The sequence below is a fragment of the Lemur catta genome, chromosome 19 (genome assembly GCF_020740605.2).
Source record: "Lemur catta isolate mLemCat1 chromosome 19, mLemCat1.pri, whole genome shotgun sequence".
Classification (NCBI taxonomy): domain Eukaryota; kingdom Metazoa; phylum Chordata; class Mammalia; order Primates; family Lemuridae; genus Lemur; species Lemur catta.
This window is the reverse complement of record NC_059146.1, coordinates 23,039,759-23,063,019: the sequence shown is the minus strand read 5'-3', so window position 1 is coordinate 23,063,019 and position 23,261 is coordinate 23,039,759. Positions and strand designations below refer to the sequence as shown.

At 54.3% G+C, this 23,261-nt stretch overlaps 1 protein-coding gene across 6 annotated transcripts in view; it reads left to right on the top strand.

Moving 5' to 3' along the window:
* Positions 1-269: 269 nt before the first annotated feature.
* MYH14 (myosin heavy chain 14) overlaps positions 270-23,261 on the top strand; it is a 78,038-nt gene continuing 55,046 nt past the window's right edge. Inside the window, exons 1-11 of one of the 6 annotated variants that reach the window (XM_045531081.1) lie at positions 530-1,653; positions 1,730-1,890; positions 4,544-4,954; positions 9,458-9,614; positions 12,635-12,662; positions 12,792-12,894; positions 13,585-13,608; positions 14,707-14,799; positions 15,204-15,267; positions 16,767-16,865; positions 17,763-17,903. In XM_045531081.1, the coding sequence (XP_045387037.1) occupies positions 4,547-4,954; positions 9,458-9,614; positions 12,635-12,662; positions 12,792-12,894; positions 13,585-13,608; positions 14,707-14,799; positions 15,204-15,267; positions 16,767-16,865; positions 17,763-17,903 (1,117 nt within the window). In that variant the 5' untranslated portion in view covers positions 530-1,653; positions 1,730-1,890; positions 4,544-4,546. Of the gene's footprint in view, positions 321-529; positions 1,891-2,429; positions 2,508-4,543; positions 4,955-9,457; positions 9,615-12,634; positions 12,663-12,791; positions 12,895-13,584; positions 13,609-14,706; positions 14,800-15,203; positions 15,268-16,766; positions 16,866-17,762; positions 17,904-23,261 lie in introns of those variants that run through there. The other 5 variants (XM_045531080.1, XM_045531079.1, XM_045531082.1 and 2 more) reach the window with 5 other exon arrangements.

Genomic DNA, 23,261 nt, shown 5'->3' with positions numbered 1-23,261 from the left:
GGCCCCCGGCCGCCCCCCGCGCCTCGCCATTGGTCGCGCCCCCTGCCCATCAGGTCTCGGGTCCCACCCAGGACCGCGCCGCCTAGCTCTGCGCTTCGCCTGGGTTCTTTTCCCACGGCTGGCACCCTTCGGCAACTTCTGATTGGCTCCACTTGCCAGCCGCTCTTCGTGATTGGCGGTCTCGCACCCCATGGGCGGGGCCGTGGCTTGCCGCAGCAGGCGCCGATTGGCTCTTGCTGCGCTTGTGGGGGCGGGGCTGTCCTGGCCGGCCCACCCCTCTTTCTCCTCAGGCCGAAGCCTCCGGACGGCCCTGGAAGCCGGTGAGTGCCCGGGGCCGGCAGCTGGCCTGCGGCGGCGGAGCGGGACTGGGGCCGGGGAGGCTGGAATCTGGGGGCTGCGTTCCGGGCCCGGGAGGCCGGCGCGGGAGGCGGGGGAGGGGCGGTGACGCGGACACTCACCTTGAGCGAGCCGCGGGACGGTGGCGGGGGCGGGGGGCGGGACCTCTACACTCCCCCAACTCAACTTCCTACTGGGTGTGAGGCCGGGCTGGGGTCCTAGCTGGCGGCTCCGGGCCTATTCCGCAGAAGGGGAAACTGAGGCTCTCTTTGGGACCTTGGACGCTTGAATACCTGAGTCATCGCCTTCAGTCCTCAGCCACCGGAATGACGATGTCTCTGTTTTCACGTGTAAAAATTGCGTGCCAGAAATAGGGGTCACGACTAGTAGAGGCAGAGGGGTGGGGAAAGACACTTGAGGACCTACCATGTGGTGGGGAGTTTTTATGTTTATAACTAAATAATTTCCTTTCATTATCCTCCATTAACTCGAGGTGGGTTATAATGTGCCCATTTTATAGAGAGGAAAAAACTGAGACTGGACAGAGTTGGTGACTGCAGAGTTGGTGACCAGGTGGAGATAACACTTCGAAGACCAACTGTACGCAGGATCTTTTAACCTTTTTAATCGCACATTAGCCCCCTAAGGAAGGCAGTGGTCCCTAAGGCAGACGCGAAAGAAGGTTCACAGTGTTACTAACTGGGACCGCGAAATTGACGTCTTTGGGGACCTGCTACAAGTTCTTCCCAAATTCCCTCCTTTATAATGGCAGATAAGGCTGGGCTTGAATCCCAGCTCTCCCCCTCTTACTCTATGACCTTAGTGACTTCGCCTCTCTGTGCCTCAGTTTCCCCACTAAAGAAATGGAGATGTGATCGTCTCTATCTCATTGGTTGTTGAGATCATTCCAGGATCTGGAAGAGCTGTTCTAAGAGCAGAAAAAACCCCGGCACATAGTAGGTGCTCTTGTCACTATTTACTCCTCATCTCACCCCGAGGACACTGCAGCTCAGGAGGCCAGAATAACATTTTGTCTTCTTTGGTGCTCGTTGTCGTTCTCTGTGGATTGTGTTGTTCCATTTCCAGAGTCGGGGAAACTGAGGTTCAGAGAGATTAAATGATGAAGTATCGGGCTGGGAACTTTCTCCACATCGTTTTGTTAATTTCATTGGCCGCAATTCACAGCGAGGAAAGCTGAGGTCTAGAGAGCTTGAGCGGGATTCGAACTCCGGGAGTCCTCAGTCCCCTCCCTGGTGGGTCCCTGACTTTTGCCCGCCAGAAGGAGGAGCAGCCCCTGGCGCCACCGTCGCCTACCTGGTAACCACTTCACCCCCGCCTTTCCCCATCCCCTTGTAAAAAGCCCTGAAGCTCCAGGACCCGCCCCCTTCCCCAGCCCAGCAGGTGCTGGGTGACATCAGAGCCCGGCTCCCGCCCCTTGACGCACACGGCCCCGCCCCGCGCTGGACCGCGGAGGTAGCCGCACCTGAGGGCTCCGAAGAGGACCGGGGATTCCCGTGCCCTCTCCCATCTCCCCGCTCCGGCCCGCGCCCCCAGGTAGTCCCGAGGATTGGCGGGTTGAGGGGGCGGGGACACAGGCCCTTGGGTCCAGGGAAGATGGGTGCTGGACGCTCAGACTCCTGGGTGCGAGGAGGCGGTTGGGGGCCGGGTATCCCAGGTCTGAGTGAGGCCCGGACTCCTGGGTCTTGAGGGAAGAAAGGACTGGGGCCAGCACTCTGGGGCTGGGGACCTGGACTCCTGGATCTTACGGGAGGAGGGAACTGGGAGCTTGGATTTCTGTGTCTGTGAGAACAGGGGCAGGGGCCTGGACTCCTGGGTGGAAAGGAGGGGAAGGTTGGGGGCCCAGACTCCTGAATGCTAGCACTAAGCCGAGGTCAGAGGGCTGGGTGCCAGGGGACCCAACCTCTGCCTCAGGGGCGGATCCATGGCTGCTTTTCCTTTTCCAGCCCAGCAGTCTCTGCCCCTCCCAGGGCAGGTGCTTTCACCTGCCCAGGTGACAGTAATGAGCCCTGGCAGAGCATTCCTGCTGGTTGAGGGAGGGTGGAGCGGTGGGAGGGGCGGAGTTGTTGGGAGCCCAGGCCTGCAGGCCGGCCTGAACAGGGCAGAGGTAGGTCCTCAGAACCAGCATCCTCACCTAGCCTGGCTGCACTGAGGTGAGGGGCCCCCACGTCTGGGTCCAGAGGACAAGGGGGCTTGGGGTTCAAACTGGGTCCTGGAAGATTAGGAGACTGGGGGCCAGGACTGCTGAGCTTGGGGGAGGAAAGGGCTGGGGGCCTGGACTCCTGGCTCCACCGAGGGGAGGCACAGGGCTGGGTGATTGCAAAAACTCCCAAACCCTTCCTGGTCAAAGGCCACAGGGCAGGAGAGGAAGTGGGTGGGGTGGGGGTGGTGGGTAAAGTCCCAGGGATGGAGCTTGGCTCTGGTGTTTCAAGGCCACATTGGAGGCCTGGGGTGAGCCTTGGCCATTTGTGGCCCACAGGGAGGAGAAATGCCTGCTGGGGCAGGGGGAGAGGACAGGGTCTGGGAGGAAGCGGGACCTGCGGGCAGGAGGCTCAGAGGGAAAGACAAGCATCTGCTGGGGCCAGATCTGCGGGTGCCCGGGGGAGCTGGGTGTTTGGAAGGACTTCTCCGGGGGTGTGCTGGAGGTGGGGGGACGTCAGGGGCCTCTAGTCCTCTTGGGCAGAAGCGCTGCGGTGGGGGAGACAGAACTCTCTGTCTGTGACTGGCGTGGCAGAGGAGGAGAGCAGGGGCAGACTTCTTTAGGAGGAGGGCGCAATGTGGGACAGGACCGCGAGAATGTTTTTCCTGCTGCTGCTTGGAATTGCTGTCATTTTACCACTGGCTATGGCCCCCTGGGGGGACAGGGAGGGGCCTAGTGCATCTGGCTCACCTAGGCCTGGCTGTCAAGGCCTGAGACTGTGAGGCTAGAGCTGGAGCCACCCCCAGGCCAGGAGCTCCTCCAGGTAGGGCTCCCGTCTGACTCATCTCTGGGTCCCCAGACCCACTCCTGGCACAGCCTGGTACTTGAAAGACCTCAGAGAGGATGAAAGGGGCCAGTTTCCCCTTCTCACGGAGAAGGAAGCCAGGTTCCAGAGAAGGAAGGAACTGTTAACTGAGGCAGTGAGATCCGAGTCTGTTCTGCAGGCATGAGGCAGTTGTGACCAGAGGTGGTCAGGGGATCTAATGACAAAAATCAGATCAATACCCTGCTCATATCACAGAATAAAAGCAAAGTCGCCTTTTTTGTACCCTCTGTCATCTCACCTCCTACCCTCTCCCCCTTGATCACTTGGCTCCAGCCACACCGGCCACCTGACAGTGACATACAGGCACACTCCTGCCCCAGGGCCTTTGCACTAGCTGCCTGGCATGCTTCTCCTTCCGACATCCCCACACTCATCCCCATGCTCACTCCCTGTGTCTCCCTTAGGTCTTTGTTTAAATGCCACATCAGAGAGGCCTTCCCTGCCACCCTAATGTCCCCACCCCCTGCTTCATCTCTCTCCTTGCCATTTATTTCCATTTAACATACTATATAATTTACTTATTTATCTTTCTATCTGTCTCCTAGGATTAGAGCAGCTCTGTCCCCTAGAAATATAATGCAAGCCAAATGTGTAATTTAAAATTTTCTAGTAGCCACATTTAATTTAAAAAGTAAAAAGGAAGAAGTGATATTAATGTTAATGATACGTTTTATTTAACCCAATATATCCAAAATATTATTTAAACATGTCACCAAATATCAAAAATACCAATAAGCTATCTTTTTGTTGTACTGTCTTTGAAATTCGGTGTGTATCTTAGGCTTGGAACCCCATTGGGTTTGGACTCTCTGTTTCTAGTGCCCAATAGCTCACACATGGCATTCACTCCCCTGTTGGACAGCCCTGGGCTAGAAAGCAAACTTATGGGGGCAGAAATCTTCTTTGGGCTTGTTCATTGCCATATTGCCAATGCCTAGAACCGTGCCTGCTTTACACCTTCACTTGTTGAGTAATTATGGAATGAATGAATGGGTAGAGAGGTGAATGAATGAAATGAGTAAGCTAGGTCTGTTGACCCATTTTTCAGAAGTGTACAAAGAGGTCTGGTGAAGGAAGCAGAGGGGCTGCCTGGGGGATTTGGAGTGGGGATGGGGGACACTGCGGATGGGGCCCCACCTGACCTCTCTCTCTCCGCCTTGCAGACCATGGCAGCAGTGACCTTGTCGGTGCCCGGGCGGAAGGTGCCCCCCAGGCCAGGCCCAGTGCCCGAGGCAGCCCAGCCATTCTTGTTCACGCCCCGCGGGCCCAGCATGGGTGGCGGGCCTGGGGGCTCTGCCACCTCCCCGCAGGTGGAGTGGACGGCCCGGCGCCTCGTGTGGGTGCCATCGGAGCTCCATGGGTTCGAGGCAGCGGCGCTGCGGGACGAGGGCGAGGAGGAGGCCGAGGTGGAGCTGGCGGAGAGTGGGCGGCGGCTGCGGCTACCCCGGGACCAGATCCAGCGCATGAACCCGCCCAAATTCAGCAAGGCCGAGGATATGGCTGAGCTGACCTGCCTCAACGAGGCCTCGGTGCTGCACAACCTCCGCGAGCGATACTACTCCGGCCTCATCTATGTGAGTGGCCTCCTGCCCACGGGAGGGCCTTGTCCCGGTGGGGAGCTGGGTGCCAGCAGCCCAGCTGAATTAACTTGAGGCTATTTATAGTCTTTATCCCATGTCTTGTGACTATTCCCATACTTAGTTGCCAAATTATGAATTGTTGGAATACCAGGACAGACTCAGACCCTTACTGGGGGTGTCACGTAATATAGACGGTAGATAAACCATATTATTTTCCTGAGGTATAAAAAATTCCAGTTTCTCAAATATTAATATAACTCATCCCAAGGGTTTTGAAAAAGGGATATGGACCTGTGACAATTAATGAGGACCAACGATTGATGAAAACATGCTAGGCTCTGTGCTGAATGCCTTCCATATATCGATTCATTTAATCTCACCTTAGGCAAGGTAGAGTCTATTATTGCCCCCATTTTACATAAGAGGCAACTGAGGCCCAGAGAGAGAGTTAATCATAATAAAAATGAACATTTATTAAACACTTACTAAGCATTCTTCTAAACTTTCTAAAATACATTGCCTCCATGAATTTTCACAAATATAAAGCATTTGGTCCCCATTTTACAGGTAAAGAAACTGAGGCACAGAGAGGTCAAGTTCCTAGACCAAGATTGGCAGATAGATCTGGCCGACCCAGGTAGTCTGGCCCCAGGCTTTCCCACTTTGCTGTGGTGCCTTTTAAGATTAAGATGGGATTGATGATAGTGAGGTTGGCTATGGTAGTCTTCTGCCTCTGTGCTAAGCATTTGATGTCTATCACATTATTTAATCCTTACGGCAAACAGATGGGGTAGAGCAGTAGTTCTTAATCCCAACTTGATGTTAGAATCATCTGGGGAATTCTTAGAAAATACCAGCCTGAACCCCACCCCAGACCTTTAAATCAAGCTCTCTGGGGGTGTGACAGAGGCACTGGTATTTTTAATAAGCTTCCAGGGTGGTTCTAATGAGCAGCCAAGGGGTTGTTAATTCCATTTAACATAAGAGCAAACAGGATTAGAGAGATTGACAAGGAATGTGGACAAGAATAATGAAAAATAATAATAATGGGTGGCTAGCAAATATTTATTGAGCACTTATGATGTGCCAAGTACTGTTCCAAGTATCACGTATGAGTTATCAGCTCCCCCCGGGCCAGGGACTGTTGATATCACCCAACATTCAGGAATGTTAAGTGACCCAGGCCCAGGTCACGCAGCCCTGAAGGAGACATGCCGGAATTTGAACCCAGGCAGCTGGCCCCAGACTCATGCTCCAAACTTCAGCTTAGACTGTTGGCATCTCCCACCCTTGCTACAGCATCCACCCTGTCGAGGGTCACAAAGCACAAGACTAGAATATTTTTATGAGGTCTGACTCCCATTTGAAGACTGAGGCTCTGACAGGAGCAGCGGCTGGCTCAGCTTGTGGTGGCAGATGTCGGATTAGAATCGAGGGCTGTCTGACCTAGATGGGGTTGGTGCCTTCTCCAAGCTACACTGGCCCCTTCTGAATCCTCACACACCTTTATGAGCCCTGGGAAAGAGGCCATTCCCCTGGATCTCACCAAAGGCCAGGGATATCAGAGTGATGCCTGAAATACTGAGCTTCTCTTTGCCTTTTAATAAATACTCTGAACCCTTGCAGCAACCTTGTGAAGTATCTGCTGTCATCCCCATTCTGCAGGTGGGGAGAGTGAGCTGCAGAGAGGGGGCAGGACTTGGACACAAGCCTCACAGCCAGGAACAGGCCAAGCTGGGATTTGAACCCAGGTCGGTCTGACTACAGACCCCAGGTTCTGGCTACTGCACTAGGAATAGTGTTCAGAAAGTTCAGGGGGAAAAAATGGTGGGGCCCAAGCTAAAGTGGTGGCAAGGGAGCCAGAGAATTGGGGCCTACAAAATGAAAGTGAGATAGAAGATTCTGGAAACCCAGATGGGAAGCAAATTGGGCTTTAATAATGATCATTAGCACTTAGTGAGTACCTGCTTGCTCTGTTGGCTGCTGTTTTAAACTTCTTCCCAGTATGATCTTGTGGACCCCTCTGCATCCACATAAGGCTGTGAGGTAGGGATCATCTCCTCCTTCCTCCCACAGCTCGGAGAGGGCAAGCCTCTGGCCCAACAGACGCTGATAATGGCTAACGTATCGAGCATGCGCAGTGTTTCAGGGACCATGTTAAGCCCTGTGCATGCCACATGAACTTGTGGATGGCTCCCAGCCACCTCATGTGGGAAGCACTGTTCCTGTCCCCGTTAGATAAGGACAGCGAGACCCAGAAAGTCTGCTTGCTCAAGTCACCCGGCCTGAAGATGTTAGAGGTGTGATCCAAGTTCTACCTGCTTGTCTTAAGATTCGTGCTGAACGCATGTTTCTTAATGACCAACTGGTGTGGGGAAAGGGGGTGTTGCCCAGTGGAAAGTGTCGTGTCCAGGGCACCAAACACCCAGTTTCTGCCGCTGATAGGCTTTTTGGCCTTGAGTTGCTCAGGGCCTCAGTCCCTTTGCTGGGACTCTTGGGGAGGGAGGGAGCCCGTTTAGGAGCACCCTGCCCTGCGCAAGGTGCTGGAAGATGCATTGTGGCATTTCATGCCCAGAACCCTTCCAGGTGACAGGGGTTAAAAGCCCCATTTTCTGGGACTGGAAACTGAGGCTCAGAGAGGGCAAATCTCTCATTCAAAGCCACACAGAGAAAACGCCACATCTGGAATTTGAGCCCAGGATGGTGTGGCTTCAAGGTCTGAGTGAGCCCTTGGCTCCCACGTGGGACAGGTAACCTGAGAGTCTCAGGACCCACATTAGGAGCGCGTTATGTGGGCCCCGCCCTGGCCTGGCTGGTTTTTATTCATTATCTCCCTTAATCCCCGCAGCCTTTGTAATGAGGTGGGGAGTGTCCTCCCGGGTTTCCCAAGGAGGAAACTGAGATGATGGAGAAAGTCACTGGACTGAGCAGAGCTGGGGGCAGGTCTGTCTGCAGGGCCCCAAGGACAGGGGCAGCCATTCCAGACCCTTCTAACTCAGGTGCCCCTGGCAAGTCTGGTGTCCCCGACCCTCTCAGGTCGCACCAGCCTCTGCCCTTTGCCCCCTGGCCGCCTCGGCCAGCTCAGGTTCCCGTTCCCAGGGTGTCACCTTGGCAACAAGGTGTGGCCGGCAGGAGGGGCCTGGGGTGGGGGGTGGCGTGGGGAGTGGGTTCCTCCGCCAGCCAGCAGTGGGGGCCGGGGCGCCAGCAGCCATGAGATACCCTCCCAGGGAATGTGGTCCGGCCGCCCCACCCTCTGAGAGAGCCAGAGAGCTCCCGGGAGCAGCCCTTCCAGGCGGGGCGGGCAGACACCCAGCAAACCGGTTGTTCTGCTCCTGGCCGGCCACCCACCCTCCCACCGTTAGAAGGTTGGCACCTGGGACTGGGCAGCCTGTGGTGGCCACACCCTACTCTTCTTGAGAAGCCCAAGCCGTGTGGGAGCTTACAGCAGTCCTGCAGCCAACTAGCTGAGCAACTGACTCTCTGGCTAACTAGCTAAGTAGGTGACTAGCTGGCCAAGTAGCCAACTGATTAAATAGTTAACTAGCTAAGCTACTAAACACCTCACTCTCTGCCTAGTTTAGCTAGCGAACTCTAGGTAGCCTGGCTAGTTCGCTCTCTGGCTGGTTTAGCTAAATGGGTGGCTAGCCCCCTAACTGTCTAACTGCTCGGGTGTGTGCAGGGTGCCTCTTTGCCTACCTGCTAACCCCCGTGAGCGCGAGCAGTTCTTAAACGATTACAGAGTCCTGAATCCAGGCCTAAGGGGTATGTGGGTAGAATTCAGGGGATCCATGAACTTGAATGCAAAAAAAAAAAAAATTACGTCTTTATTTTCATGCACCTTGAACCTGAAATTTAGCATTTCCTCCACTGAGAATGCCCCACTCAGCACAGGCATGTAAGCAGGGCTGTTACATGACTGTTGTCAACAGAAACCACAGATACGTGCCCGTTGCATTTCATGCTGCAGATACCACGAGCACCTCTCCAGAGATAGCCTGTGCGTATTCAAGCGAATACATGGTGTTCCTCTTCCACCCCTTTCAGTGCAAATGGAGACAGTTCTCAACTCGTCTCCATCCACTTGGTAACGTTTCGGAGATAGTCCCACATGTGTACACTGACAGCATCATAGGAATCCATTGTGTGAACGTGCGTTCAGGTCGTTTCTAGTCTTTTGCTGCTACAAACAATGCTTCAACAGATGACTTGCACATGGTCATTTCATGTGTGTGTGAGTCCAGGCAGCCACAGGCTGTGACTCAAGTCTGGCTGGCTGCAATGGCCACGTTTTCTCTCAGGGTGAATCTTCATCATGTGACACCTTTGTACAATTTGGAAAGATTCTTATATTCAAATCTACACTGTTATGATATAGACATAGAATGTGCAAACACCCTTGTGCAGTGCACAACCTGCCCAGCTGTACACAGCAGCCCCATGATGCCTCTCAATCTGCGGGCAGGCAGCTGAGACCCTCTCTCCTCTCACCCACTGTAGACGTACTCTGGACTTTTCTGTGTGGTCATCAACCCGTACAAGCAGCTTCCCATCTATACAGAGGCCATTGTGGAGATGTACCGGGGCAAGAAGCGCCATGAGGTGCCGCCTCATGTGTATGCAGTGACCGAGGGGGCCTACCGAAGCATGCTCCAGGGTGAGTGCTGTGCTGGGACTTTAATGGGGGCCTGGCCAGATGCTGCTGGGAGCCAGGGACAGGGTCAGACAACAGCTTGGGGATTTCAGACTCTGTGAGACTTCTTAGGAGGCTGGAGGGAACACAAATAGAGGGCTAAGTGGGTGAGGCTGTAGGTCCTAGAGCCTTGTTATCTGTCTCTGTTCACCCCTTCTTTCAACAATATTTGGGAGCCACTTCTGCAAGGCTTATGCAAAAATTTCTCTTGAGACAATAATTCCCAGAGTGTCCATTCATTGTTGATAGTAGACATGATCTACATTGTCATGCGGTAAGATGTAGCCCCTTAAATGGATGGCAGCACCAGGCTGTTGTGTACAGCTGAGCAAGTTGTACACCGCACAAGGGCATCTGTCCAAAGGGCTGACGTTCACATCATAACAATGTAGATCAGTCCTGGAAAAATTACATAATTAACATTTGTGATAAACATAATGTACTTGTTACATATTTGTTATATATCATCTATTTTGATAAATATTTAGTGTATACCAAGTATAAAGCTTTTGAAACTTTATATCATATAACATAATAGTACATAGCAGTATATTTATATTGAACATATTATACTTATTTAATATATGCTATGTTTCTATTGTGTATTATATTTATATCATATAACACAGTGGCTCTCAGAGTGTGGTCTCATTGGTGGCATCCATGTCACCTGGGAACTGGTTAGAAGTACAGACTTGGGCCCTACCTCAGGCCCGCTGGGTCACACACTGTGGGGCAGGGCTCAGCAATCGGTTTTTCACAAGATCCCCCCACAATCCTGATGCAGGCTCAAGTTTGAGAACGTCTGGTCCAACGTGCAATATGTAATATACCTGCATTCCGTAATAGAACATACTTATAGATAATGCATTTATATTCTCATTATAAACTTGTGTATAGTAATAGGTAAAAGTTATGTAATTTGATTATGTAGTTCGTTATATATTTTTATAATTTTTAGCTATTATCATCTGCTAGCTATTATTATATCTTAGGAATAAATATACAATAAGGTAAAGGTGAGTCCTACTTGGTGCCAAGAACTTTTCGTGGATTTGTTTCTCTTGTGATTTCGTGTGTTATCAGAAGCATGTTGTTTGGTCTCCATGTATTTTGGGATTTTCCAGTTATCTTTGTTATTGATTTCTGGTTTAGTACCACTGTGATCTGTGTGTGGACATTGTAGATTTCTATTCTTTTAAATTTTCAAGGTGTGTTTTGTGGCCCAGGATGTGGTCCCTCTTGGTGAATGTTCCATGAGAGCTTGAGAAGAACGTGGGTTCTGCTCTCACTGGATGAAATAGTCAATAGGTGTCAATCGTATCTGGTTCACTGATGGTATGGTCAAGTTCAGCTGAGGCCTTACTGATTTCTGCTGGCTGGCTCTGTCCGAGTGTTGAAGTCTCCAACTAGAATAGTGGATTCATCTATTTCTCCTGGCACTTCTGTCAGTTTTTGTTGGATTAACTCATTTAACCTCGTAGCAGCTCTATGAAGTAGGTTCTCCCATTACTCCGATTTCCAGCTGGGGAAACCAAGGCACAGAGCAAAGCAGTCATCGCCCGTGGTCACACTGGTGGGTAGGTGGCCGAGGTGGGATTTGAACCCAGGGCCCCGACCACGGCTTCCCTGTATGTCACACCACATGTTATGTTTCCATCCTGTGCCGGGCACTGAGCTGAGTGGGTTTTGAACGTTCTCCTTGAGTTCTGACCACAGTCCCGTGGGGATGGCGGCTGTTTTGAGCCCCACTTTTCAGGTGGGAAAACGGAGGCACAGAACAACTCAGAGACCAGCCCCAGGTCACACTGCCAGGCAGAGGCAGCTGGGCCTCGAGCCCAAGTGCCTATGGCCCCCACCCCAGGTCCTACTGAATGCACCTCACTTCCCGCCTAAAACCACCCAGAGGCCTCCCATCCTGCTTAAAAAACACTCAGACCCTTAGATTGTGGCTTCAAAACCCGCCTGTGCCCCTTGCCATCTCTGTCCCCTCCCTCAGCCTCACTGGCCTTCCTGTCTCTCAAACGTCCTCAACTCGGTCTGACCTCAGGGCCTTTGTCCCAGCTGTGCCCTCTGCCTGAAATGGCACTTCTCCTGCGAAGCCCTCCCTCCCTCCCTCCCTCCGCAGGTTGTGTCTAATTAATACCAGGGTTTCTCAGTCTTGGCTCTGCTGACATTTGGGATGAGATGACTCTTTGTTGTGGGGGGCTGTCCCCTACGTTGTAGGATATTTAGCAGCATCCCTGGGCACTAATCACGCAGTGCCAGTAGAACCCCTCTCCCTGGTTGTGACAACCAGGAATGTCTGCGGGTGCTGCCAGGGACACCTGGGGGCAGCAGAGGCCAAAATTGCCCCCAGTTGAGAGCCACTGCTTTATTTTGTTACCTGTTTAGCTGTCCCTCCGCCTCTGTGCTAATCACTGCTAAGTCATCTTAAGTCCTCATTTGTGTGGCTCTTGTCCCCCGCAACTCAAGTGCAAGATCCATGAGGGCAGACACCTTGCCAACCCCCCACTCCCTTCCATGCCTGGTGCTTCGTAGGTGGGCAGGATGCGTTTCTGGAATGGTTGTGTCAGGCTCAGGTGGGTGCTGGGGGAGATGTCTTATATCAGGGGTCAACCCTGGGGTCTCGGACCTCGCACTTATGTCTAAATCTTGTGTGGCCGGCGTGAGGCAGCACACAGCATGGTCTCCAATTGTGGTGTTAAATGGACTATATTCCATTAAGTTGGGGTTGACAGTCTCCATTCTACAGGTGAAGAAAAACCAAGGTTCAGAGAGGGAAAGCTGCTTTCCCAAGGTCACACAGCCAGCAAGGGGCTGATTCGGGTAGGGTATTAGAACCCAGGGGTGTCACACATCAAAGCAAGCCTTTCTTTGCTCCTTGGGAATCATTTTGAAAAGACAGTGGCTAGGGTAAGGGGCCAGAGGGTCCTGCTGGAAAGACTCTCCCAGGTGACATGTCCCCGCTTTGTCCCCTACAGATCGTGAGGATCAGTCCATTCTCTGCACGTGAGTAATCTGGAAGGACTTGCTGGAGGAGGAGGGGTCCCGGCTGGGCGTGGCTCTGTTTGGAAGGGTATGGGGGGCTTCCCTGGCGTCACTGCCAACCCCCTTCACTTCCCCTTATTCCCCCCACAGCGGGGAGTCTGGAGCCGGGAAGACGGAAAACACCAAGAAGGTCATCCAGTACCTCGCCCACGTGGCATCGTCACCAAAGGGCAGGAAGGAGCCAGGCGTCCCCGTAAGTGACCCAGCCTTGGGACACCCCTGGGCCCTGCCACAGCCATGTCCCCTCCATCTTGGGCTCTGCTCCCCTGTAATTGCCTGCCTTCCTCACAGAGGGCCATGGCTGGTGTGGGGCCTTCCCCTGGCCACCCGTGCCACCTGAGCACCTACTGTGTGCCTGGGCTAGGGCCGGGGGCAGAGGCAGGGCAGATGCACGGCAGATGCACAGTTGCAAGGGCCAGTCTTAGCCTTGCTGGTTCTTGGAATAGCACCTGGCACTTAGTAGGTACTTCATTTTCTGAGCACCTACTATGTGTCAGGCCTGATGTTAGGTGACCATGGTGCCTGGGTTTGTCATCTAAGTGAACATTACACAGTGCTTCCCATGTTCTGAGCCCTTTGCTCACATTACCTCACTTAACACCCCGGTGAGGTGGGTGCTGTTGTCCTGTGTGGGAGATGAGGAACCGCAGGCACGGGGGGTGGGGCGCGTCAGTTGTTGGTCACCTGCCCAGGGAGGGCTAGAGCGGGATTCAAAGCCAGGCATGTGGTCCCCCCAGGCCACCCCACTCCACACACCCTGTTCCCCTAACCCCCTTTCCCCACATACCCCACCACTGCCCGAGGCCGCCAGCTCACCTGTGTGTCTGTCCACGTTCCATGTGCCGTGTCCTGGTCCGTGTCTCATGTCCCGTGACTTCCTCAGGCCTCCGCCAGCTCCGTGTCTTACGTGAGTAGCAGGGAATCACCTTGAGTCTTGCCGCCCCTAATGCTATCCCAGCCACCCATCCCGTGGTCTTTCTGGTAGATGGCCCAAGGCAGCGACGGTTACACCTGCCAGGGACTCCCACTGCCACGATGGTGGCCCTGCTGTGCGTGTGCAGACAGGCCACAGATACCAATATGAAATGACCCAGAGACCAAAACTGCCATTTATTGCTGATCTACTAAATGTGTCTAGCCCGGGCCCACAGACGCTGTGCACTCACACAGTCCAGGGAGTTGACAGCATAGCCGGGGGACATACGTATGAGCTCTCCTGTGCCAAGCCGCGTGCCCTTCACTTTGCATATATTTTTTCATTTGACAAAGCCATCTGCCTAGCTGAGACTGTCTCATCCTAACACAAGCTAGATGTAGCCTGAGAGAAGACACACACAGGCTGCTATTTATTGAGCACCTACTATGTGCCTGGCTCTACACCAAGGGGGCTGGAGGGAAGTTCGGAGTAAGGTTCCTACCATGGGGCAGCCTGGTGGGGGAAGGAAACCACCATTCTTGATGGCCAACTATGTGTCCGACAGTTTGAAGCACTTTACATAGATGGGGGAGATTTTTCCCTTAATTAAAAATTCTACCAGTAAGACATGAGTCCATATGCACTGTAACAACAGCAAATCAGAAAAATTGACATCCCTCTTTCCTCCTCTCAGTCCCCTTCCTTGGAGTGGCTTACACTGTTGACAGTTTGGTGCACATCCTCACAGACCTTTCTCCGTATGTTCACAAACATGTATATATCTGTAGAAATAAGTCTTGTTTTGTGGTGTTTTTTCCTTAATTTAGTTTTTCTTGATGGGATCACATTGTAGGTATTGTTCTGCAACTTTTTGTTTGTTTGTTTGGTTTGATTTCCATTCAACAATATGTCTTGGAGATGTTTCCCTGTCCCCCTCACAATAGATGGGCAGGCAAGCCCCGGATGTGGGAATTGGGCACACACCCAGACACACAAAGGCCCCTCACATCCAGCTGGCTGGAGACACAGCCCCCAGCTGGGCCTGCCTCCCTGATGTTCTTGTTGATGGGGCCTCTTTACCCCGGGCAGGGGGAGCTGGAGCGGCAGCTGCTTCAGGCCAATCCCATCCTGGAGGCCTTCGGCAATGCCAAGACGGTGAAGAATGACAACTCCTCCCGATTCGTGAGTGCTGGGGGAAGGCAGTGCCTGGCTGTGTCAGGGATACGGGAGCTGGGGGTGTAAGGGTGGGTATGGGGGTACAAAACATATGGGTCTGTTGAGGGAGGAGGGGCTGGGGGACCAGACCCCCAGGACTGAGGGAGGAAGGGCTGGGGACCCGGACCCCCAAGTCTGGGGGAGGAGGGGCTGGGGACCAGGGCCCTGAGGAAAGAAGTCAGAGGAGCCTGGACCTCGGATTGCCCAGGGAGCCCCTGTCTGGGCATTCAGGCTTGGGTGGGGTTTGGGTAGTGGGAGAGAGAGTGGGAGAGGCAGCCCCAGCACTGGGGTGGGTGTGGGGTTTGGGCCACTCTTCAGGGCCGAGGGGGAGGAGGACTCCCTCTGAATCCTCCTTCTGTCCTCCCTCCCAGGGCAAATTCATCCGCATCAACTTCGACGTTGCCGGGTACATCGTGGGCGCCAATATCGAGACCTGTATCCTTTCACAGCCCTGAGGGGCGCCCAGGAGGACAGGGGTGGTGGCCGGGGAGGGCTGCCCTTTGGACAGCACCCGTTACAGGACGCAGGCTCCACATGCTGGGGACCCCACGCCCACTGCTCAGTGGGGCGCGGACGCTCAGATGCGGTGTCTGCAGGTGGTGGGAGGAGGCCAGGGCCACCCTTGTTTTTGTAAGGCTAGCACAGCCTTGCTGTGGGGTGTGGGCTGGGGTCCCCGAGCCCACCACGTTCAATGATCCACTGGGGGGACTCCCAGGACACAGCCTGCAGTGGCTCGTGGAGATGACTCATGACAGTGAGAGTGTAGGGAGCATGGCTGGCGGAGGGAAGAGGTGCAGGACCTGATGTCTGGGGTCCACTGTCCCCTGCTCAGGGATCCTCCTCACTCTGGGTCCTCTTGCCCCGCGGCTCCTGCCTCCTCGAGCCTCCTGCTTAGCCGGGTTCTCAGAGATCGTCGCTCTCCCTGCCGCGTTGTCCTGTGTCTCCTGCCTCCTATGTTCACATTTGTCCTCTCTGCCACTTCCACCTGCGCACTGTCTCCCGCCCACGCTCCCCATCCGGCGTGGCTGTCCCCGCTGGGCATGGCTCTGGTGCTCAGCTGTCTCGGGCACCAGTGACCGGCATGTGGTTGGATGCTCATGGCTCGGGTGCCCACCCCCGGCCAGTCAGAGGGTCTCAGGATGGCCCACCGGGTGGGGAGCCTGTGCAGCCTGTCCCTTCAGTGCCAGCCGTGACCGGCGTTCCTTGAGTGCTCACTGTGTGCCCCCTCAGCTCCGCCTCTGTGGCCCTGAGAGGTAGATGGCGCTATCATCCCCATTTAGCAGAGAAGGAAACTGAGGCTCAGGGCTGTTTCTACGTGGGGGTGCGGAGCCTGTGTGTGCTCCCCCCACCCTCCCTGTGGGAGCCCTCCTCCCACGTCTCCTCGTCTAACCCAAGCAGGGCTCTGGGGAACGGACCCCAGGCTGCAGCTGCCCCTGGGCGAGTGTATGCCTGGTGCGTGAGTGTGGGACACGGGGCCCAAAGAGGTACCCAGTGCTTTATTGCTCTCTGAGATGTCTAGTCACTTTTTAGTGTGTAAACATTTTGTGTGACTTTAGAGAAGGAGATCATGTAGGGTGACGGTCTAGTTGGAGTTGGGAGCAGATATATTTGCATGGGGAAACTGAGGCTAGAAGAGTACCTCTGTGGTTTACTATGGACTAGGCACTGTTTTTGGTGTTTCACACATAGTAAGTCATCTACCCTCACAGCAACTCAACAAGGGGTGGAACAAATGGGGAAACTGAGGCACGGGTGCTTAAGTGACATGCCCAAGGCCACTCATCCAGTTAGTGGCAAGTCACCAGCCTGGGCTGCGAAGGACGCCGCTGCTCCCTGGAGCGGGGTGGGGCGGGCCCTGTCGTGGCCTGGCAGCGTGGAGGGGGCGAGTGGGGTCCCCCGCCTGCCCCTCTGGCACCTTGACTCGCCTCCGCCAGACCTGCTGGAGAAGTCGCGGGCCATCCGCCAGGCCAAAGACGAGTGCAGCTTCCACATCTTCTACCAGCTGCTGGGGGGCGCCGGAGAGCAGCTCAAGGGTCAGTGCTGCCCACCCTGCCCTGCTCCTGGGGGGGCAGGTGGGAGCCGCGTGGGGCTTCCTCCCCGGGGAGCAGGAAAGCAGGGGGCACCGTATTTGCCAAGCACCTCCTCTCCGTGTGGCTGCTGCGGCCTCTGGCTCTTACTGTGTAGTGGCTTCTGTCACCTCCCAGCCTTTGTCGTGAGGGGGTTCTGCCCTCTGGTTCCAGCTCTCTCCGGGCTCCGGCCCATGCCCGCTGTCGCAGCCGCCTGGTGGCTCCTGCTCACGCTGGCTTCCGAAGCTCCGGGCTCCCGCGTGCTGCGGCTCCTCTGTCGCGCGGCCTCTCCTCCCTCCTGCCGGGCTTACCGCGGCTCCGGCCTTGCTGTGGCTCCCGCGCCTGCGGCTCCCGCTGCCTCCTGCCTCCTGATGTTCCCGGTGTGTGTGGCTTCTGGCTCCTGCTGTCTCGTGCTCCCCTCGGCCCTGGCTCCTGCCCGAGGCTCCTGTCCCTGCCCCTCCTGCCCTCTGCCGCTGAGGCTCCCACAGCTCTTATTCCTGGCGGCCCTGCACCCTGGGGCTCCCTCTCACTCTGGCTCCTCCCACTCACTGTGGCCCCTGAAGCCACCCGGGCTCTGGCACTGGCCCTGCCATCCCGTGGCCCTGTTGCTTCTGCCCACGGGTGGCCCCTGCCTGTCTCAGGCAGTTCCCTGACTTGAGAGCCCTAAGGAAGGAGCTAGAGGGAAGATCTGTCAGGTGCTAAGCGCCCACTGCATGCCCGGCCCTTCCCACCATACCACGAGGAGAGGACCCCCACCCAGTGAGAAGGACTTGGCTTGTCCCCGGGGTCGCCATCAATGAATCCAGGATGTGAGTCTAACTCCACGGCTCACCCTCGACCTTGACCCCCCCATTGCCCCTGCAGCCGACCTCCTCCTCGAGCCCAGCTCCCACTACCGCTTCCTGACCAACGGGCCGCCGCCCTCCCCCAGCCAGGAGCGGGAGCTGTTCCAGGAGACGCTGGAGTCCCTGCGGGTCCTGGGATTCACCCACGAGGAGATCATCTGTGAGTGAGCCCTGGGAGGCCGGGCTGGGGCACCGCTCCGGGACGTGGCCATGCGCGCATCAGTTTGTTTGCTGGGGTATTTATTGAGCACCTGCTGTGTGCATGCACTGGGGTTTCAATGGGGTTTCTGCAGTTTCAGCAAGGGAAGGATTGAGTGGGGAATGAGACTCACCGATGAAAGGGAAACCCCAACCAAATCACTAAGGACTTACACAGCCGATGAGGAGGAGACGAGTGCCGTGGAGAAAAGTAAAGCAGGGGGTCAGGGAAGGGTGTCCTGAGATGGGGACATTTGAGCAAAGGCCTGGAGGAGGTGAGGCCGTGGACTGGGGATATTGGGGAAGAGCATGCCAGGCAGAGGGAATAGCCTGTGCAAAGGCCCTGGGGCAGGAAAGCTGTGGCATGTTGAGGAGTTGAAACTTCTGGAGAGCCGCACAGGCAGGTGGGGTCTCAAACGTCAGCCCGAGGGGCTGGGACTTTGTCCTGGGGGTGCTGGCAGCTGTGGGAGGGCTAGGAGCAGAAAGACCCTCGGGGGCCGTGGGAGGGACATACTGGAGTGGGAGAGGCTGAGGGTCTAGGGAACGTGCAGGGCACTGGTGCTAAATGCTCAGCTCAGCACCCCTGCCCTGGGGGGAGCTCCTCCCACCTTCGCCAAACAGCAGGTGTGACGGTCGCTCTGCTTCAGTACTGTGTTAGTTTGCTCAGGCTACTGTAACGGAACACCACAAACTGAGAGCCTGAAACAGGGGAAATGGATCGTCTTGGTTCTGGGGCCGGAAGTCTGGGATCCAGGTGTTGGCAGGGTTGGTTCACCCTGGGAGAATCTGTTCCGTGCCTCTCCCCCGGCTCCTGGCAGTTTCCTGGCAATCTTTGGCGTTCCTTGGCTTGTAGACGCCTCACCCGTCTCTGTCTTCACTTTCACGTGGCGTCACCCCATGTGCGTCTGTGTCTGGAATCCCCTTCTCATGAGCACACCAGCCATGGTGGAATAGGGCTTACCGTTCTCCGTATGACTTCACCTTAACTTTTACGTGTGCAATGACACTATTTCCAATAAGGTCACATTCTGAGGTCCTGGGGGTTAGGGCTTCAACGTATCTCTTTGGGAGAGGGCAGTGTGGACATGATTCAGCCTATAACAAATACACATAGATGGACCCCGGTCGTTTTCAAGGCTGCGTAATGTTTTGTTGTTTGGATGAACTATGTCTCTCCATAGTTCATGGAGAGACCCTGAGGTGCTTCCGGCACTGAGCTGGGTCTGAGTCTCCTCTGGTCTCTGGCGCTGTGGGAGGCCCCGGGAGCTATTGTTGGCACCACAGCCAAGTTGGAAGGGCCGCGAATGGAGCGCGGCTTGGCTTTCTACCAAGGCTGCAAATGGCCCAGCCTCTGCGACACAGGGTCTCAGGCCTCCCCGCCCCCACCCTGCCCGGATTTCCCAACCGCGGTTTCGTAATCCCCCAGCCTGCCTGACTCCTCTGCAGCCTGGCAGCTGGCAAACAAATTCAGATCGTGGCCACAGTGGGGGCCTGGCCTCCCAGCCTGTCCCCTTAGGCTGGCCTCTCGACACGGTTAGCTCACATGGCCCTCCCGGTGGCTGCCCTGCCTTGCAGTGGCCAGACATGCTGCTCTGGTTTTTGCAATTCAGAAATAAAAATGCGATTGATGCATCTAATGACATAACTTGAACGTGGCCAAAGGTCACACTGAGAAAAACCACATCTCCCTCCACTTCCAGGGTCCTGGTTTCTTTCCCGCTGTTTCCTGTGTCTCCTTCCAAAAATATTTTACAAAGAACAGGTGTCTTAAGAAAAGATCCATATAATTTTTCTATAAAAGGAGGCATCCTCTGGCTCCGGGGCTAAGGTTCAGCCATGAACATCACCTTAGTAATAAAAATGAGAAGTGATTTCTCTGCCGGTTTAAAAGTTCCTAGATGTTGGTCACTCTAGACAGACCCCTCAGCTCCCTGACCTGCCACCGGGACCCCTGGACTCTGGCCGAGGTTGGTCAGGGCTGGGCAGTGCTGGTGTTAAACACTCAGCTCATCAGTCCCACGGTGGGGTGCTCTGTCCCCACCCCTGTCTCACCAAACCATATATTTTGGCCACACCTCTGCTTCAGTGCATATATGTGGACCTCAGTCCTTTTTGCAGCTGTGCAATGTTTCATTGTTTAGATAAACTACGATTCTTTTGACCAATTCTTTGCAGACAGACCCTTAGGTTATTTCTATTCTATTGCTCTTAGATGATTAAAAAAAAAGCTGTTGAATATCCTTGTAGGTAGGTCCCCATGCTCATGTGTGAACAGGTCTGGAGGATCAATGCTTAGAAATAAAATGCTGGGTCCAAGGAGATGTGCAATTTTTGGTTTTATCAAGCTTAAAAATTTTAACAGCTTTATTTGAGATATCATGCACATATCATACCATTCACCTATTTAGAGTATGCAATTCAGTAACTTTTAGCACATTCACAGAGTTGTGCATTGACCATTGCAGTCAATTTTAGGACATTTTCAGTAGCCCGAGAGTCCATCATCGCCCCCAGTCCCTGCCCCCAGCCCCTGGCAGCCACAAACGTGCTTTCTGCCTCTGTGGGCTGCCTACTCTGGACATTTCATGTAAACGAAATCATGCGATATGTGGTCCCTTGTGACGGGCTGTTTTACTCAGAATCGTGTTCAGGGTTCATCCATGTTGTAGCATGTATTGGTGCTTCATTTTTGTTGTTGAATAATTTTGATTTTTATCTTTTTCTTATAGAAAATTGCAGACATGTATGCAAACAGAGAGCAGGGCGTAACGAACCCCCAGGCACCTGTCACCAGCTCCAACAATTATGACTTTGTGGCCTCTTGCGTTTCACTTCTGTCCCCACCTCCAGCCCCTCCCCAACTCAGGAGTGAGCAGTATTTAAATTGTAGAGTAGGCCAGGCACAGTGACTCACACCTGTAAATCCCAGAGCTTTGGGAGGCTAAGGTGGGAGGATCGCTTGGGCCAGGAGCTTGAGACCAGCCTGGACAACATCGTGAGACTCTGGCTCTACAAAAATTTAAAAAATTAGCCAGGCGTGGTGGCACACTTCTGTAGTCCCAGCTACTTGGGAGGCTGAGGCAGGAGGATCGCTTGAGCCCAGGAGTTTGAGGTTGCTGTGAGCTATGATCACACCACTGCACTCCAGCCTGGGTGACAGAATGGCACCCTGTCTCAAAAAAGAAATTTTTTTAAATAAAAAAATAAAAATAAATGGTACAGAATTGACCTTGTTGCCATCCATAGGGTGGCGCTAGTTTCCAGTTCTGCCAACCGTATACCTAGAGTGCCTGTGTCCCCACATCCACGCCAGCCACCATGGTTGTAAGCTTTTTTGCTTTTGCTGATGTGGAAGATGGATGCGATCTCATCACAGTTTTATTTTGTGTTTCACTTACAAGGAGTGGAGACAGTCACCTTTTCATAGACTCACCATTTGACAAAAGAAGAGACAGAGGGTCAGGGAGGTGGGGTGTCCTACCTTAGAACTCACGTCAATTCAAGGGGAGGAGGCAGAGCCATGGTGGAATCCAGGCCTGACCCCCAAAGCCACCCCATGATCCATTCCCAGAGAAGCAGGTGGACACCTCAGTGTCACCCACACACAGGGAGCCCAAGGCAGAAAGCATTTGCAGCCAGTCGAGGCAGGGCCTCCATCCATCCCCCTCCTTCTCCACTCCTCGTCTCCACCTGCCAGCCCTTGGCACCATGAATGCCACGCTGAGAGGCTGAGCAGGTAGTCCCAGATGCAGGGAGGTGTTGCCAGCCTCTCAGGTGAGCGTCTGCAGGCCGGGGCTTGCTCGCGACCGGCTTGTCTGAAGTCAGCAGGAGAGCTATTGCCAAGTCCCCGGGTGTCAGATTTGCCCGGGCGCTTGACCACACACAGGTTCCTAAGCCAACTGTGAAAGGCCATTTTAAAGACCACTGAGGGAGGGGACCGGGTCTGGGCTGATGTTTGGAATGAGCATTGTTTGTTGGGCCAGATGTCAGGTGGCAGCATCACGGGTCTAGAAGGACATGTCCTTATCTGTCTTTCGAGATGCACGCCCAATGAAGTCATTAGTAGGGGTGAGATGATGCCGTTTCTGGGATTTACTTTAACATAACCCAGCAAAATAATCATAATAAAAAGTAAGAAAAGGGAAATGGAAGAACAAGTGTAGCAAAAGGTGTGAAACCCAGGATTTGAGTGCCCGGGGGTTGCCAAGCTCTCTTCATTGGTGGTTCTCGTAAAAGGAAGGTAAACATTAATCACACACACAGTGCAGGCGCTGGGGCCGCAGGTTGGTTGACTCTGTGAATCTTGTTCCGGGTGACGTTGGCCTACGTTTTGGAGGATGCTGTGGTAATGGTTATAGTGACCCCAAATCAGTCCGAAGTCAGTCCCTGGGGACGTTCATAGGCTACTCTGGGGGCATGAACGGGTTTTCCTGCTCACCCGAATTTCAGGAAATGCTAGGTTCAGCAGCTCCCCATTTTGCTGGGCCCAAATCAAGGTGTGGGCAGGGCTGGCTCCTTCTGGAAGCTCGAGAAGAGAATCCATGTCCTGCCTTTTCAGAGGCCACCCACATTCCCTGGCTCATGGCGCCTCCCTCCTTCTGCGAAGCACATGACTCTAACCTCTGCTCACATGGCGTTCTCTGCTGTGTAAAATCTCCCTCTGCCCCTGTCTTAGAAAGACCCTGTGATGACGTTTGTAGGGCACACCCGGTAATCCAGGACCGGCTCCCACATCAGGGTACTTAATGTAATCACATCTGCATGGTCCCTTTTGCCATCTCAGGTCACATCGCAGGTCCCAGGGACATCTTTATCCTGTGGACATCTTTACCTTTGGGGGCTGTCATTCATCCTGCCACCCCCCCCCACAACGTCAACGTGTATTTCCTAACAACATTCCCCAGAACACAACCACAGCATGGTAGCATCAGCAGGAAATTGACATTGGCACAGCACTGTCATCTAATCCGCAGGTGTTATGCCAGCTGTCCCAAAAATGTCCTTTATGGCAAAAAGAATTTTTTTTTTTTTTTTTTGAGACAGAGTCTCACTGTCTTGCCCAGGCTAGAGTGCAGTGGCGTCAGCCTAGCTCACAGCAACCTCAAACTCCTGGGCTCAAATGATCCTCCTGCCTCAGCCTCCCAGGTAACTGGGACTACAGGCATGTGCCACCACACCCGGTTAATTATCCTATTTTTAGTAGAGACGGGGTCTCACTCTTGCTCAGGCTGGTCTCGAACTCCTGAGCTCGAGTGATCCTCCCGCCTCGGCCTCCCAGAGTGCTAGGATTACAGGCGTGAGCCACCTTGCCTGGCCCAAA